At 41.2% G+C, this 18,212-nt stretch overlaps 2 protein-coding genes across 5 annotated transcripts; both read right to left on the bottom strand.

Moving 5' to 3' along the window:
* Positions 1-714: 714 nt before the first annotated feature.
* Positions 715-6,920, bottom strand: ttpal (tocopherol (alpha) transfer protein-like). Of its 4 annotated transcripts, none has more exons than XM_026155227.1 (6): positions 6,511-6,920; positions 5,202-5,428; positions 3,441-3,684; positions 3,138-3,331; positions 2,677-2,787; positions 715-1,360 (listed from the first exon to the last, which is right to left on the bottom strand). In XM_026155227.1, exons 1-6 carry the CDS (start codon positions 6,551-6,553, stop codon positions 1,082-1,084), a joined length of 1,098 nt encoding a protein of 365 aa, XP_026011012.1. In that variant the 5' UTR covers positions 6,554-6,920; the 3' UTR covers positions 715-1,081. The 4 variants fall into 4 exon arrangements, with proteins under 4 accessions (XP_026011012.1, XP_026011014.1, XP_026011013.1 ...); XM_026155229.1 differs by lacking the exon at positions 6,511-6,920 and adding an exon at positions 6,016-6,074; XM_026155228.1 differs by lacking the exon at positions 6,511-6,920 and adding an exon at positions 5,879-6,052.
* A 1,604-nt stretch (positions 6,921-8,524) lies between these two features.
* hnf4a (hepatocyte nuclear factor 4, alpha) lies at positions 8,525-14,442 on the bottom strand. The gene is made up of 10 exons (XM_026153226.1): positions 14,113-14,442; positions 12,845-13,019; positions 12,400-12,494; positions 11,799-11,905; positions 11,552-11,707; positions 10,931-11,018; positions 10,676-10,828; positions 10,295-10,531; positions 10,016-10,138; positions 8,525-9,557 (listed from the first exon to the last, which is right to left on the bottom strand). The coding sequence occupies exons 1-10, from the start codon at positions 14,198-14,200 to the stop codon at positions 9,415-9,417; spliced, it is 1,365 nt and encodes a 454-aa protein (XP_026009011.1). The 5' UTR covers positions 14,201-14,442; the 3' UTR covers positions 8,525-9,414.
* Positions 14,443-18,212: the final 3,770 nt, after the last annotated feature.

Genomic DNA, 18,212 nt, shown 5'->3' with positions numbered 1-18,212 from the left:
GATGGCCTCCAGCTTGCACTGGAACGATTCGCAGCCGAGTGTGAAGCGGCGGGAATGAGAATCAGCAGCTCCAAATCTGAGGCAATGGTCCTCAGCCAGAAAAGAATGGAGTGCCGAACTCCAGGTCAGGGACGAGTTCGTACCCCAAGTGGAGGAGATTATGTGTCTTGGGGGTTTGTTCACAAGTGATGGGAGAAGGGAGCGAGAGATCGACAGACGGATTGGTGCTGCGGCTGCAGTGATGCAGATGCTGTACCGGTCTGTTGTGCTGAAGAGAGAGCTGAGTGTAAAAGCAAAGCTCCCAATTTACCGGTTGATCTACGTCCCTACCCTCACATATGGTCACGAGCTGTGGGTAGTGACCGAAAGAACAAGATCGCAGATACAAGTGGCAGAAATGAGCTTCCTCCGAAGGGTGGCTGGCGTCTCCCTTAGAGATAGGGTGAGAAGTTCAGCCATCCGGGAGGGGCTCAGAGTAGAGCCGCTGCTCCTCCACATCGAAAGGAGACAGTTGAGGTGGTTCGGGCATCTGACAAGGATGCCTCCTGGGTGAGGTGTTCTGGACATGTCCTACTGGGAGGAGGCCCCGGGGCAGACCCAGGACACGCTGGAGAGATATCTCTTGGCTGGCCTGGAAATGCCTTGGTGTTCCCATGGACAAGCTGGAGGAGGTGGATAGGGAGAGGAAGGTCTGGGCTTCTCTGCTTAAGCTGCTGCCCCTGCGACCCGGCCCCGGATAAGCAGAAAAAGATGGATGGATGGCAAGAAAAATCTGTTGTGAACCAATATTATAAACCCCACCGATAATCAGTTCTTAGAGGTCATCAATATTGGCTGAACATGCATCAATGTATGAAAAAAAAAAGCATCTTAACCAGTACCTGGAGCTGCCATAGATGAATGATTGAATGCTGGGCCACATGTGAACAACAGTAGACTATACCACCTAAGTGCTGCTTACTTAGTAAAATAAATCATGTATAATATTGGCAACTTGCCCTGTAAAAGTCTACACACGTGTTTCTTAAATGAAACAGAAAATGTCCTCTCAGTGATGGGAGCTCTGCGACTACAGCGAACATCAGTAACAGTAGTAAAGCTGAGAGCGCAGCCCCCTGAAGGTGTCGTCATCATGCCCGCTGGCCTGCTCTCCTTCAAAGAGCATGGACTCTGGAAGCACCACGCCCTCTAGTGGATCCGGCTGGCAGAACTCCACTACAAATTCCTCCTCGCAGTCCAGCAGCAGTCTTGACCACGCACTCATGTCCAGCTGGCCCGCGGTGCCGCCGTATTCCTCTGGCAGGACCGATCGTGGGATGTTCCGGTGCAGGGAGCGCAGGTCTGAACCGTGGAGGATGTACTGTGTAAGAAGACGACAAAGACTTGTCAGCGACCTGCAGCTTTAATATTTAATGTGATAAATGTAATTTTAGATTTATCAGGTAACTGCCTTCAACTTTCACCTTCCTACAAAGCTTCACCTTTGCCATTTTCATACTTGAGATGTTTTATGAAAAAGGTTCAGGAATTAAAATCAACCTCACATTCAAGAACACCTTCTCGTGCACCTCTGTTCGTTTGTTTTCAGCCCAGCTTTTTTATTTTTTTTACATCCCTCAGAGGAAGTCTACTTCTGTCCCTTTGTACTTCTGCATCTGCAATGCATGCTGAGCCTCCTGCAGTGTTAACTTGACTCTGATTTTATGGAAGTGTATGAAGCTTCAGTGAGCCAAATCTGGCAAGCAGGACAGGTGGTGAGAAAAGATTGTGTTGGTTCAGGCCAAAATAACTCCTGTGTTTTTAATGTGCTCTATGTTGGCACCGGATAACGTGCTGGCACGCACAACAGTATAGGTCGATTCTATTGGATGTTCGCCCTCACACGCCTCAGGACATCACACAACCCAGTCACTGTTGAAATAAAAATCACGAGAACGCTCCCGGTCTCATTTCTCACTTGACATTCTGCTTTTGAGCTTAGAAACTGAGGATATTTTGTCTGAGAACAGCATGGTCCTAGAAGGAGACTTTCAGACTCACCAGTGACAGTGAAAGTGGTCAAAAAAGGGCGTCCACTGAGCAAACTAAAAATGGCACTCACACTGCAAGCTGCCTGCACATGCCCAAGAAGAAGACTTGGAATGGGGGCTGGCCATGTGTAAATGTGATAAGTGTTGCTGACCACCCTTTGTATGCCAAGAAGCCACTCTTGTGAGCAAAAATGTGAAAAATGAAATAATCTGACCACTAAATGCCATGCACAGAATCAAATTTGAACACAGAGGTGCATTTACTATATCCAAACTAGTATCTATTTATTTTGACTGTACCTGCTGATTTTTTGTTGTTTTTGCTTATATATTAACATAAAAACAGATAATATGCCACTGTTGCATTTACAGCTTGTTTTTGTTGACCCCAGTGTTAATTACAGATGTGTTACTATGCGTTTTAATGAACACAACACAAGGCTTACCATACCATTTTGAAAAATTGTTGTTCGGTTTGACCATTTTGGTTTATTTCTCTGAAAAGGAAACATGCTTAGCTTTTCAGTTTCACAGATGAAAAAGACTATCGGTTTGAAACACAGGCTACAGAATAAAATGAGGGGCACGATTCAAAGCGGGCCTTTGTTCCAAACAAAAGAGTCAGAGACAGTACAAGAATAGTTACCCTCTCTGCCATCTTCTCCTTGAGAAACGGCTTAATTATAGCAAAGATCCCTTTGAAAATCCGCGGCTCATTAATTATGTTAACGGCCTTGATTCTGATCGGAAACCCATCCTGTGAATTAGAAGAGAAAACAGTCACAGCTGGGCCTTGTCAAATGATTCACACATGCTTTGTGTACTTATGTAAATATCAGACACTCTGCAGTCACGACAAAACATCACAGGCAGCGTTCAGGAGCTGCTGTGACTGACAAGGTTTTTTTCTCAAGTGTTGCACTAATTCCATTTTTTACTGCTATATCATCAAAAATAAGAATCATTTTGAGGTAGTGATTCATTAAGTAACCATCTCAGGGTGAAACTAGCAGAGTTAATCCCCTCTGACATAAGAATATCATCATCAGATAGTGGCTTTATCAAATAATACTCATTATTGCTAACATTCGATTTTTGATGTCATACCTGGAGGATGCTCACAACTTTTTTGGCGAGGAACGGGCCTGGATTGGATGCTTGTGACATGCCCACTCCGGTGTAGTCTGCTAAAATAACAATGCCGTTCACCTGCGTTTCCTCCGGCTGAATCAGCTTCTCCAGAGTCAAATAAATCGCTCTAACATTGTCAACAAATGGGTAATCATTTGGTTTCCATTTTCCTGTAAAACAGTTAGAAGTGAGTAATCGTGCATCGTGAGCGAACGAATAATGCGTCAGATAAATCGAGTATTGCGTGAATTTTCCAGTGACGATGAAGCTGACACCAACCTGGGCGCAGACAGAGGATGTATCTTCCATTGGGGTCCGGCCGTGGCAGCACTGTGAGAAAGCCCAGGTCGAGGACGTGTTTCACTGTGGATGGCTTCAGGTCCTGGAACACCTCTGGCCAAGCCTTACGTCCTGCATGGTAATTGAGGAGCAGCTGCAGGGCACGGTCATAGTCGAACTTCCTAGCCCGCAGGAAGCGCAGCAGGAAGGCATCATCAAGTCGTGTCCTGAGATTGGGCTGTTCCTGCAGAGCCAAGAGGGGAAAAAAAGTTAACTGAAAAAAAAAGAAAAGAGGGAAGGTCATGAATGGCAACAACTAGAATAAACAAAATACGGCTTCTGACTAAACAAAATAAAACACTGAGAAAAATGGCTAAATTAAGCTTGGTTAGCATCCATCTGTCCATTCTTTACTACTTCTCCAGGCCTGGGTTTCATTGGCAGCAGTCTAAGCAGAGATGCCCAGTACTACTCCTCCCTGTCCACTTCCTCTAACTTTTCAAGGGGAGCACTGAGGTGTTTCCAAAGCCAGCCGAGAGATAATCCAGCATCTCCTGGGTCTACCCTGGGGTGTTCTCCCAGAAGGATATGACTGGAAAACCCCACTTAGAGGCACCTGGGAGGCAGCCTGGTCAGATGTCCAAACCACCTCAACTAGCTCCTTTTCAGCCTGTCTCTAAGGGAGGGCTCACCCCATACTGTACCTATCGGACCAATCCCCAGCTGGCATAAGTGGAACTAATAAATCATTACAAAAGAATCTGGTTAAAATAATCTTTTAAAAAGTTTTCAGAATAATTGTATCAATGTAACTGCTTGAAAATAACACCTTAAAAAACCCCAAAACAAATCTGTTCTATTGCGAGGTGTCAATGCTATTACTAAACTCTAAACTATTAGAAATTCACCATTTAGCCACCAGTAAAAGGATCCTTTATTCTGATAACATGGGCACTTCAGTTTAATTTTAGTGAACCTTCTTTGTTCAAAGGACCAAACCTTTGAGACTTTTCCTTCACTAATAAAGAACATGTACCACCGTTTTAGGGGAAAAAAACAAAACCTTATTTTTAAAATGATTTACGTCCATCACACATTTTATAATAAATTTACTTTGAGCCTTCAGTGCTATAGGCTGAAGAGGAAAGAAAGAATTCAGAGGTGGACCACCTCATTGCTGGAAATAACAAAACTACAGATCATATTTCTATGAGACTCCAACCACTGTCAAAAAATGTCTGCAAGACAAACAAAGATAATTCACATGGAATTCAGTGCTGCTGAAATGCAACAAATAAGAAAAAATATTTTAATTGACAAACAATTGAAATTTGGCCTTGTTCAATAATACCTTTATTCACTGCTTTTTAATGCTATCAAAACACTACAGCAGAAAAACACAGGACCTGTGCAGTTAAAATCCATACTCATTTGTCACAGGTCATAGTGTCATTGGAATATTTAACACCTACACACCTACATATTTAACACCTATAGATTGTAGGTGAAATTTAGGCCCCAGTGCTGCAAACATGCCCTGAAAAGTGCCTAATAAAAGAACTGATTATTTTTCCGATCGCATGTAGGCTATTTTTGGCATATATGAATACACTTACATTTCATACTGAAAATTCCTTCCTGTATTTCCTTACTCACACTTCTCAAATTCTTCCCAAAGGTCCAGTTGAATGTTACTCAAAAGCTTTCCAATTTTTTCCCTCTTTTTTTGCCGCTTGGTAAGGCATCATTGTTCTGCCCTACCTTAAGTATCATGTCCCTCAGTGCTTGGACATCCCGTAGACGCCATTCTGGCTTCTCTTGGAGCTCCTCACGTGCCTTGGCCACCAGTTCAGGGGTCAGGGTACAGGAATAGATGGGTGGTGGAGGACTGGGGAACCAGCTGTGCACTGCAGCTGCTGACGAGTCCACTGTAGGACCACCGAGATCGATGGACTCATGCTGATCGGCCATGGAATGACTGGGTGAAGCTGTTGGGAAATAAGCACGGGTGAGGAGAATTAACTTTTAAATACCATAGCTTTACTTCAAATAAGAACAGCGATACCCCACGGCCTGACACCTTCATTATCAATAATTAAAAGTCATTATCATATTTTGTACCAGTAAGCTGCCTCTGCACAGTAAATGTACAGCAGCACAAAATAAAAACTGTTAAGTGCCTGAACATTACAGTAAGTGTCAGGTACACTCACAAACTGCGCAGTTTTAGTAAGTAGCTCAATTTCAGCTAAGTTTAGCAATAGATGTGGGAACACGATGTTCCCAGATACACAAGAGCGGGATGCTCTCCAGTAACTACCCAAGACTGCAAACACTGCATGCATTCACTCAGTAATGAGTCACAGCGCCAGAGATTCTCAGCTAATACAGCCTGAGCCTAAACAGAGCATATGTCCGGATAATGACTGAATACTGACCAGAAAATGGGTCTAACGGTAGCCTTCAATGGCAGACATAGAGTGCTAAAAGGCTGCTGGTAAGTGATATATAAATTCAGAAAACATCCGCAAAGATCAAAGCTACAAAAACCACTGTCAAAAAAATCACAACGGACCTGTCAGGAAAATCCCTCTTCCGGGTACAGAGCCGGCGTTAGCTCATTGGTGCTTTTGTAACACGTGATGCACTGCGCCGATGAATCGTGCGTCTTTTGTTTTGATGCCGATGCTGCGTTCAAGTTTAATCGGAAATTAGGCAAACCTATATGTCAAAAAAATTAATAGCGTGACTGTTATGTGAGCCTGTTGTGTTTCAAATTCAAATGCGATCTTGAAATATCCAGCTCTTTTTCTTTTAACAAATTACAAACTAATCCGTTTCAAGATTTACTAACATAAACACGCACCTGGGTACCTGAACCTCACATCTCTAAATCCAACAGTAACAGAAACGCACACTTTTCAAACACTGTTGTTTGATTCAAGCACCAGGCAGGTAATTTTATAGCTCTGGGGTTTTATAGCTGTAGGCTAACGTAATGATCTCATACTTGTACGCAGGTTATACCATCCTTGTATTGCATTTCAAAGCAGTAGATGGCAGAATTTACCTTCATGTTTCCGCGGCTGCTTCCTTGGCACTGTAGGCTTCATGTCGTCTCGGAGGCTATGTAGGTAGACAATTTTTTTTAATACAAATTTTATATTTGGGATTCGTTTCACTACAGGATTGGTCGTACAACAAGGGGTTGGTGTTTTGTTCTTTAAAAAATGCAAGCAATTGACTAAATGTCTAATTAAAGGGGACGAAAAAGAAAGAAAATATGGATATGAGCTTTAGGCTAATGTCCAGTACTTGTGTCAAACCAATTTAACGATGATGTATTGTGATGTACATCCAGGATATGTTAGGTATTGTGCTAAAGAGAGAACCAAGAACAAGACGGGGGGTCCATGTAGGCCGAGAATAACTGATTAAAAATAAATATGTTGTAGGAAAGTGGTGTATAAAAGATGATTTTCATGGTGACAAGGCAAGAGAAATGGTTTGTGGACACCACATGTAAAACCATTTCATTTGTGAATGTTGGCTTTTTGTTGCCTGTCCAGTGCACTTGTCATCACTTTCATTTGCACAAATCCAAGTAAAATAGTTTACACAATAGTTAGGCAACAGTTAACAACAGTTCAGCCTTCCTAACCAGACAAACGCCTGCAGTTTAAGTGTAACTAAAACTTAAAATTAAAGGGTCTTGAGAACAAAGTACAATATATGCATTGTGATAGAGTGGATGTGGAAAGCATCAAAACATTAAACATAAAACAGCAAACATTAGACTTCAGTAAAGCGCAAGCACCTTAAAGCTGCACTTAAGATGTTGCAGATATGTGACTGCTAACTATGTGACATTAGCTTTTCTTTCATTTTGGACACTTTGGAATGGTGACAGTGTACAGTCAATTGAATGATACCCCAGTCAGACAAGCTTAGAGACCAGCCGGTGACCATCTGGCAATCACTGTTCATGAGAGGAAAATCAGTGTTCCCCAACCAGTTGCAAGAGGTCACCAGCAGTTGCTGGGAAAATATTTGCTAAAGCCCCTAAAGGCCTAGAGACCAATCAGTGACTCTCATATTTCCCCAACATCACACCTGTTGCTAGGGAAAAATGTGTATTCCCTAGCTGGTTGGAAAAACCTCTTTCTGATTGCTTTGCTTGCTAGCATATTGCTGTGGTCCCCCATAGTTTTCATGGGAGTGACAGAGTTGTCTACAAATATTGCCCAGTTGCTCTTAGAGCTGTGGTGAAACTGTGGCAAGTGCAGTATAAACTGGAAACCAGGACCATTCACCTTCAGAGTTAAAAGCTGCACCTTTTAAAACATGTTGACTACATCGCTGATGAACAACTTTTAATTGGAAGGCAAAAGTCTCAATTTCTAGTTTGCATCACACCCTTTTCACAAGTTGTACTACAATTTTTTGCATAGTTAGCAAAAATTGTGGGAATCTGCTTGCAACCAAAGCAATCAATATGTTTTTGTTGCAGGATCTTGTTTGCAACAGATTTCACCCAGCAAGAGCCAACAATCTCCAGAAAGTACAATTTTGTTTCCTAGAAATCTCAATAGTTATGTCTCACCAATGGTCCTGTTGATGCTCTCATTATGGGCAGTAATATTAAAAGTAATCCTCCTCTAGATACTTCTATTTTTGTACTTGTTTTGAATGTAATGCTTTGTTTCCATTGCAAAAAGTAAAATGAGCTTAACAATAGCACACACAGCATTCATTGTTTTCTAGATGCAGTGCACAAATATATCTGCATCTCTCTATCTGGAGTCAGCGCTATCTGTAATGATTTTATGGCAGCTTATCAGCCTGAAGTTGCAGTAGTCTATCAGGGACCAAAAAGCACTGCCACGTTGGACCTAATTTTTTTTTTTCCACCATTTACCTTTGAAAGAATGTGTAATGCAAATGCAGTGAATTCATTGGTGGCCACTTCTCTTGTGACCGTAGTATAAATACGTAGCAGAAAAAGCAATGTAAAAATAAACCGTAAGATTTATTAACTCAACTTCACATTGTAAGGCAAAACATTACCTGGTTTTGTAAGGCAGTACAGGTTAAAAGGCACAATTTATTCCATCAGTTAAACCATGACAAAGTACTAAACAAAACAAAACAAACAAAAAAAACAAACAAACAACATACAATATACTTTTAAAACCGAGCACAACATATTATTGGGAAACTTCTTTAGCATGTCTGCCTGTGACTTTTTAAAAGTCTCTGTGTATACAGCCTGCCAAACTTGGTTATACTGGAGTAAATTTTAAAACTTGAAATTTCACTCCTGTAAATATGCATATCCCAGTGTATAAAACAAACCCCATATATTTTAGTTTTGCCACAAAATATTTGAGAGCAACTCGAAGGAAAAGCTGAACTCTTTAGAGGAATTATATTTAGCTTTTTTTCTGAGTTCATTTTATTGTTAAGAAACATAAAATAAAAAAATAAAAAGTTAAACACTAAATATATGACAGTGTAAGGCCTGTTGTAACATTCATGAAATACTGACATGATTACTTTGCCATTTCTAACATAAGCCTTACTGCACACACTGAGGACATGCATAGGACACAATGGAATTGAAGTTACCCAATAATGAGCTATAATATATACAGCAGTGTACTTCTAAGTGTCAGTCTTACAGAAAGGCAGTAAGCCTAGAAGATCACAATGCTTATGGTTTTATCTGGCCTTCACTGAACCATGAAGCTCAGCTGCAGCTGCATACATGTACAAAGTGATGCCTGAAAACTCAGGCTATCAATCTGTAAAGACCACACCTGCAGATTTTTATTATAGATATATATACAGTATTCAGCTACTTTAGGGTTCCAGTCAAGTTAACAGCTTCAATGCTGATTGTGTATAAACATACATGTAAAGACCCTGGTTTAATTAGAAAAAAAAACTGAAGGAATAAAGATTTAAGGGGTTGTTAAATGGCCTCCTGTTTTGTAATAGTTGGTTGAGGGATGGAGGTTGGCTGCTTGGGAACAGTGGCTATGACCCCCTGAACCATTTTATAATGTTCTGAGCTGGAGGCAGCGGGTGGAGATGGAATTGGGGTTTCAGGAGTGGCTGAAAAGTAGAACAGAGAGAGCAGTTACTAATGTGGAGAAACTACAGCACAAGCAGGTGAATATTTATTATCTTACAGTGTGACACGGGGGTAACACAAGATTCCAATAAGGAATAAGCACTTTTGTGAAATTTGTCAGAGCATTAAATATGCTCAGAAAGAATAACAGAAGTTTTCTTTTACAAAATAAGCCAGATTAGTTTCTGTGAACAACTTAGGGGATTATTTTACCAAGCTTATTTGGTCTTCCAGCTACCTGACTTGGCTGCACATGGAGCTGCGTGAGGAAAATTTGATGGGCTCTCTTCATTAAAATACAACTGATTAATGATTGTGATCACCTTCATTAGACTTGAAGTTTTTACCATATGTAGCAATAAAAAACCCTGACAGTTTTAAGCTAATTACAGACATCAAATCTTAAATGTAGCAATGCATTAATGTATTTTGTGCTTACAGATTTGACCATTATGGATTGGCGTTGGCATATTGCTGGTCACTATAACATTGGTGCTGAGGTGCTCCTGAACCAGGTGAGGATGCAGAGAGTGAGGTGCATGTGGTGCTTCATTAGCAGAACCTGGAAGAAAAACCCCAACAATTGTCAGTTAATCATAATTTATTACTGAATAGTGGTTTGATGCAGTTCTGTCCACTTAATGCAATGCCTACTGTTTCAGAATTCATGCTATAGTAAATTTTGCTAAACCTATCTGTACTGACAACCATTTCTCACCTCCAAGAAGCATTTCTTGAAGCAGATTGTCAATCTTGGCCATGCCGAAGAGTTTCACAAACTGGATCTGTTCAATCATTTGCCAAGTGATGCTCTGTAGTGTCGGCAGGAGCAGGAGAAGCTCTCCAAAACGGCCTCGAGAGTCATATTGCCTGTCGTTGATGTAGTCCTCCAGGCTCACCTGGACCTGGTATCGCATCCGCTTGATCTTTCCAGGGTCACTCAGACCTTTAGCATCTATGGGCAAATGTTAGCAAAGAGAAATGTTTTGATGACCAACATCTGTATATAATGTGGTCTAGCTGAGTTTTTCAAGTTTTCACTCAAGTTAATGGCTTGGAAAGAAGCTCAAGAATCTGAAATGTTTGTCAGCACTAATACCTGGGTCAAAGAAAACTATGGCTTTTAAGCAGGCATATTCATTGTCATCTATCTGAAGCTCTTGGAAAGGAAGCACCAGCTCATCCAGGATTCTCACTGCTACTCTGCCCACCTCCAACTCTGGGCAGTTTCTGGGAATGATGTGGTCATTTCCTGCAGGAGAAACACATTGAAAACGCACCATTGGAATAGGGAAAGAGCATGATTATATGCAATATGAGTGCAGTATCACACTGCCTTGTGTGTCAGTTTTACCTAATAAGAGGATGTCTTTGTAAAGCATGGACCTCTTTGCAGCACCGAGAAGGAGATGTTCTCCTGCATGAGCTCGAAGCAATGCCACCTGCAATGAAAGTGAATTAAAAGACAGTTTGCTATGAAATAATAACTCCTTTATGTTATACGTGTTTATATTATAAAGTTCTGTCTGGGGGGTTTTAAACTCCCCTTGCATGAATCTCACTGGTTGAACTAAAATTGGCAAAGAAGGCCATCTCACTGCATCAGCAAATCAGTTACTAAGGCTCGGTGATCACACTGTTAATGATTCTGCAGTTTGTTTTTTTTTCAAGAAGCAGTGTGACATTAAAACCAGCTCATCATGTTCCAACTGAGGATTAAAACACATTAACCATTCTGGTTGAAATTTTTAAGAGAGAGTGATGAAAAACCCCGTCATCCTTAGAGACTGGAAAACTATTTTCTCCTCTTTTCTTTTTTTTTACTGCAGTGTTATTTGATTAAGGAAGAACATAGTCAGTGACAGTCCCACAGCCACGTGTCCCTCAACCCTCGTTATGGTTTTGAGTATACTGGTTGATGAATGACTAGAGTGTCTATATCACTGTGTGCACTCTGTCTGTGTATGGGTCTCACCTGGTCATCCAAGGGCAGGTCACAGAAGGCTGGGATGTACTTGGCCCACTCCACTAAGACCAACAGCTGCTGTTTCATAGACTCACACACATCTGTGATGGTGGCGATCTTTTTAGTCCGTATGTCACCATTGAGTATAGGAGCAGGGGATGTGATCTACACAGGAAAATGCATTTATGAAGTCATTTGAGGTCTTGTTACAGTTACAGTAGATATGAGCCCCAAACATGATGTACGGCCACCTTACCTGTCTTGACAGTACGTCTGCCTGGATGAGTGCGTTGATGGATGGTAAACTGCTGTCTTCATAGCTGGATCTCCTGGTGCTGATTCTGTCTCGTTCGTTCTGTACAGCTAAAAAAAAAAGAACATTCACAGATTTATAATGTGGCAGCAAGATGTAGGTTGCATTTGCAAAGCAAAAGATAAAAGTGGAACTTTCATGCAGTTATATTTTTGTAAATGCAAGAAAAGTGTTGAATTTTCTCATTTCCTTTGTTGCACAAACACGGAACACAGAGTGATTTGAAAGAAAAATATGTCTTCCAAGGTTGTCATGTTTATCAGTATATGGCTGTTATTGCTTGGAAATGTTTGCTCAGCATAAGCTGGTCAGAGACTTAAGCACTCCGTGGAGTGAACATTAACAAAGTAGTCCCCTCCTGGGTGTTGCAACACATTTAGACAAGTCATATCAATTTAGTGGAGACAGCTCAAGCTCTGGTAGTGATTTGCTGATTAAATTCTCTTTTGTTTTGAGAGGCAATAGATTCTATTGTTTTAACACTAAAAAATTCACATAGATTGACTGTTTTGACTGGTTTAGTGAAGAGATAAAAGTCATCTACCTTCTTTCTTCATGCCAGCTCTGAAGCACTTCTTCAGTCGGCAATACCTGCATTGATTTCTCTTGTCTTTGTCCACAATGCATTGTCTGTTAAACCTGTAAAAGTGAGTGGATTAAGTTTGTTTGTGCTATCACGGATTTAAAAAGGAAACTTAATGAAGGAATCAATACAAAGTGAAGCAATTGGATACAAATTGAAATAGATGAAGTAAAAATTCCAGATGCTTTCTTTTTCAAGTAGCTTAAGCATGAAGAATATATACATATATATGTAATGATTGCATCCATCAACATTTAATCACAAGACTGTAATCAGAAGATTGCAATCTTTGCTTGTCTACACAGTGGCACATAACTGAGAATTAATTGCATTGGCTAGATGTCCATTGCTTTTTCATTGTCACACAAACAGTAGCAGTATTTTTTAGTTGAAGAGCTTCACTCACCTGCATGAATACATGTGGTTTTTCCGGACGCTGCGTCTGAAGAAGCCCTTGCAGCCATCACAGCTGGAGGCACCATAGTGTTTACCTGTAGCTCTGTCTCCACATATGGCACACAAACTGCCTGCAGCCAGGTGGCTCGCGGCGTTCATGTTAGTGCTTTCAGCTGGTGAGGAGTCTGACATGAGAGAGAGAGAAAGGGAAAAAAAGGCTCATCAGGCCAACAGGCTTTTAGGTGATTAGCTTTAAATCACCGGAACAAGATGACCTGAAACTCGAAGAAGCGTCTTTTTATTTTTTTTAAATATGACTTTATTTCTAATCATATGCCAGACAGCAAACTTGAACTGCCAGGTTGGTTTAATTCTAGGCGTGAAAGACCGAAGTGAAGACACTCATCAGCTCCACTGACAGCTGATCAAAAGCAGCCCTCCAGAGAACTGCAGGGATCTGTTAGCAGCCTGAGTAGCTCAGATAGCGTCAACAGAGCTCAATTGATGTAGGTTTGATTACCTATGAAAGGCAATCAATGGAGACAGTTTTTGTGTAAGCCACTCTCACAGTCACCAGAACAAAGCTGATTATCATAGAGTTTGCCATGACACATGCTAAAGAAATGTACAATATATAAAAGTGGTAGGCTGGTTCTTGGAGAGTCACTTTTACATATTTGTTCAATGACAGAATATAATTGTGTAAATTATTTTTAAAAAAAAAGTTTTGTGCTTGGATAGGTCCCCATTAGGCTTTCTTTTTTTTACTTCTTTGGAAATTTTAGAATCAGGATCAGAGCCAGATGTCATGGGAGACTGCATATACAAATAGGTTGGTGTCACTGTAAGCGCATATCCAAAAACGACATCCATTCTCCTCAGTTTAGACTCTGTGGGAACAGACCGTTTGTAACAAGAGAAGGGTGATCATGATACTAAAGCTACTGCTTCATCACTGAATGAAGATCAATCCCCTGTAATCAGTCTGACACCACATCCCTGTACAAGCTGGAACAGGTTAAAATTGGTTGGGCCAAATGACCCAAGTGCACTGAGAATACATCAGTCTCGTAAAACAAAATCTCTTAATGTTTTATCACACCCAAGGTGATAAAAGAAGACCACTGAACAGGATCATCTCTCTACGAGCAGGAGCAGATGGACAAATGACCCCTTTTATCACTTCACGCCAGAACTCGCGCTCTCCTCTCCCGACCAAAGTTTTAAATCAGTAAAAGTTTCAAAGTTCAAAGGCAGCGCTGCTTATATGACACTCACCTGCACCCAAGGGGAGCACTTGCATGTTTTCGAACTCTAGCGTGGTATAGGCTGGGTCCAGAGCTTCGCTGTAGTCTGCCATGTCCATGTCTGCTAGTTCTTTAGGCCAACAAATTCTCAACTACTTGACTGTGGGACAGAAAGACTTGTCCAAGAAAGTAGAGTGCCCCCCTCCTTCTCCACCTTCCTTTCTCACACCCCCACACACCTCAGCAAACCCCCCTCCTTCTTTCTGGGTCTAGCTCCGCCCAGTGACAGGACAGCTCCTTGGCCCAGTTGAGTGGTATATGGACCTACTGGTGTTAGAGAGGTGAACAGTGACTGACAGCAGAGCTGGTGTCCTTCTCTTCCTTCCCTCATACCACTAACCAGAGAAGAGGTGGAGTGTCAGTCCGGTTGATGGTTAACCAGAGTGTTCACTGGTGAATCACAGGGTTGTTTTTTTTTAAGAGATAGCACAGCTTTGATATCTGCCATCGCTGCATGTCAGTAATGGATAAACATTTCCTCAACCTGAGCTATGTCAGTTCACTTCTACTACATCATTTGACACCATTTTGAACTTTTCATTTTATAGCTGACACTTTCCTTGCATGCCCATATCACATGCACACCAATTAAAGCTTGGATATTGGTACAAACGAAAGTGCCTGCAAAAAGACCTGGAATTAGGCGGAAAGTAACTAATTCCAATTTTTATGAAATTTTACAAATTTTGAAAGCACTTCTGTTTGATGCTACTTTACATTTCTGCTCCACTGTGGAAAAACATTACAACTTTTTTCTTGCCTTTTAGCTCAGCAGCCCCCCTTGTCTCCCCTCTGCAGGTCAGCTAAAACACTCAGAGGCTGCCTTTTGTTGCTTAAATATTCAGAAAGCTTGTATGACTCCAGGTCCAAAGCTTCCAACCGATCCTCACAGATGCTCCTCTGCACAGATAGAATAAAAAATATCGAAACATTCCTCTGGTTTTGTTTTTGATATTTAATATTAACTGAGGCTTATTCAGGAATCACTCCATGACAACAGACATAGTTTGCACATCAATATATTACGGAAGTTATTAATTATTATTTTAAACAGAGGATAAATCATTATATCGCCTAACTGCTTATAAAGCAGTTTAACTTTAGAGCCAGCTTGATTACCTTGACCTTGAATAATTGCACTGTACTTTAATGAGATAAAAAGTAGAGGAAAAATACTTTTACCACCACAAGATAACCACAATCAAATAAAATTAACCACTATATTAAAAACATACTTCCATGTGTATTACATTGCTCGGAAATCTGAGTTAATTCTGCCATAATTAGCGGGGAAAAGCACAAATGATGCCTTTATGTAAAAGCCGTCATTGTTTGTGCAAGGTTCACGTGAGGCTTTTTCAAAAGCTCCAAGCTTGTTGTAAAGGCGGCTGCTCCTCTGAGAGACAGCTTAGATGACTCAGAGGAGCCTAAAGAAGCCTTTTAGAAAAATAAAAAGAGTAATGGTGGGTCAATTAATCATTCTTTACAGAAATTTTACATTTAATGCCACAAAATATGCAATAAAATGCAGTGAAGTGACACCGGCTTGTTTTACAGTTTACAAGGTTACAGATTTATTAGTTGTGGGTAACATAAGTGGGTATAAAAAAAAAGCATGAGCAGACAGAGTGAATCTTTTAGAAATGCACAAACATACGCAATTCTGAAACTGAGATTTTTAAAGGTAAACAGTGACCAGAGTTAATCAAACATCTGGCCCCCTCTGCCCCCGAGGATGGAAAATAGTTCAATCAAAACCTGAGTTACAGAGTAGAGAGGCCAGCTTGATGCCTAGATTAAAATCTTTCATCCAAGCCACCAACTTTTGCTCCTATCCAGTTGTCTCTTACAGGAAAAGGCCTTATTCATGACAGCAATACAATGCCAAAGCACAGTCTGCACACATTACAGCAGCATGTCTCCCCAGTAAAAGAGTCCATGCTAAACTATCCAGTCAGCAGTCCACATATGTATTATGAAGCAAAAACTAACACAGAGGAACCTGTTAAGGAGTTCATTTAAAAAAGTAAAGCATTTAATCTCCTCAGTTGTTTTCTATTTACAGTTATTAAAAGAGGTGATGATAAGTAGCATTAATTATGCCTAGTGCAAGCTTTGTTTTTTTGTCAGGTTTCAACATTTGATATATTCATTTTGTTCAGTTTTTTAAGTTATAAGTTAAATCATTTGAAAATCATTGAATTTTTCTTTTTTTTACATTTTACAAAGTATCCTAAATCAGAACTGCTGTTTACTAGATAATTTCTCTTTTTTGGTCCATAAATATAGAAGAAGTATTACGAAGCCATTTCTAAGGCTCTGGGACTCCAGTGAACCATAGTGAGAACCTTTATCCACAAAGGGAAAAAACTTGGAACAGTGATGAACCTTCCCGGGAGTGGCCGGCCTACCAAGAAAAGCATCAACGACTCATCCAGGAGGTCACAAAAGAACCCAAAAACCTGCAGGATTCACTTATCCATGTTAGGGTCGGGATTCATGATTCAACAATAAGACAACAATAAGAGACCAGGCAGAAATGGCATCAATGGGAGAGCTTCAAGCAGAAAACTGCTGCTGACCAAAAGGAACACAAAGGCTCGTCTCACATTTGGCAAAAAACATCTTGATGAACCACAAGACTTTTGGGAGAATCTGGACTGATCTGGAAAGTTTGAATCCTGTTACATCAGGTGTAAAACTAACACTTTCATAAAAGAACATCATACCAACGATGTGATGGTCGGGGCTGCTTAAGAACCTGGACGACTTGTTGTAACTGACGGAACCATACTTTCTGCTTTCTACCAGAAAACCTGAAAGGTCATGCATGCTTGAGTTATGCAGCAGGACAATGATCTGAAACACTCTACCGTTCACCCTCCAATGTGGCTGAATTACAACAATTCTGCAAAAAAAGAATGGTCCAAAATTCCTCCACAGTGATGTGGAGGAATGTGTGGATATACAGTGGGGCAAAAAAGTATTTAGTCAGCCACCGATTGTGCAAGTTCCCCCACCTAAAATGATGACAGAGGTCAGTAATTTGCACCAGAGGTACACTTCAACTGTGAGAGACAGAATGTGAAAAAAATAAAATAAAATAAAATCCATGAATCCACATGGTAGGATTTGTAAAGAATTTATTCGTAAATCAGGGTGGAAAATAAGTATTTGGTCAATAACAAAAATACAACTCAATACTTTGTAACATAACCTTTGTTGGCAATAACAGAGGTCAAACGTTTACTATAGGTCTTTACCAGGTTTGCACACACAGTAGCTGGTATTTTGGCCCATTCCTCCATGCAGATCTTCTCGAGAGCAGTGATGTTTTGGGGCTGTCGCCGAGCAACACGGACTTTCAACTCCCGCCACAGATTTTCTATGGGGTTGAGGTTTGGAGACTGGCTAGGCCACTCCAGGACTTTCAAATGCTTCTTACGGAGCCACTCCTTTGTTGCCCGGGCGGTGTGTTTTGGATCATTGTCATGTTGGAAGACCCAGCCTCGTTTCATCTTCAAAGTTCTCACTGATGGAAGGAGGTTTTGGCTCAAAATCTCACGATACATAGGCCCCATTCATTCTGTCCTTAACACGGATCAGTCGTCCTGTCCCCTTGGCAGAAAAACAGCCCCATAGCATGATGTTTCCACCCCCATGCTTCACAGTAGGTATGGTGTTCTTGGGATGCAACTCAGTATTCTTCTTCCTCCAAACACGACGAGTTGAGTTTATACCAAAAGGTTCTACTTTGGTTTCATCTGACCACATGACATTCTCCCAATCCTCTGCTGTATCATCCATGTGCTCTCTGGCAAACTTCAGACGGGCCTGGACATGCACTGGCTTCAGCAGCGGAACACGTCTGGCACTGCGGGATGTGATTCCCTGCCGTTGTAGTGTGTTACTGATGGTGACCTTTGTTACTTTGGTCCCAGCTCTCTGCAGGTCATTCACCAGGTCCCCCCGTGTGGTTCTGGGATCTTTGCTCACCGTTCTCATGATCATTTTGACCCCACGGGATGAGATCTTGCGTGGAGCCCCAGATGGAGGGAGATTATCAGTGGT

This window comes from Astatotilapia calliptera, chromosome 20 (genome assembly GCF_900246225.1).
Source record: "Astatotilapia calliptera chromosome 20, fAstCal1.2, whole genome shotgun sequence".
NCBI lineage: Eukaryota > Metazoa > Chordata > Actinopteri > Cichliformes > Cichlidae > Astatotilapia > Astatotilapia calliptera.
This window is presented reverse-complemented; position numbering and strand designations above follow the sequence as displayed.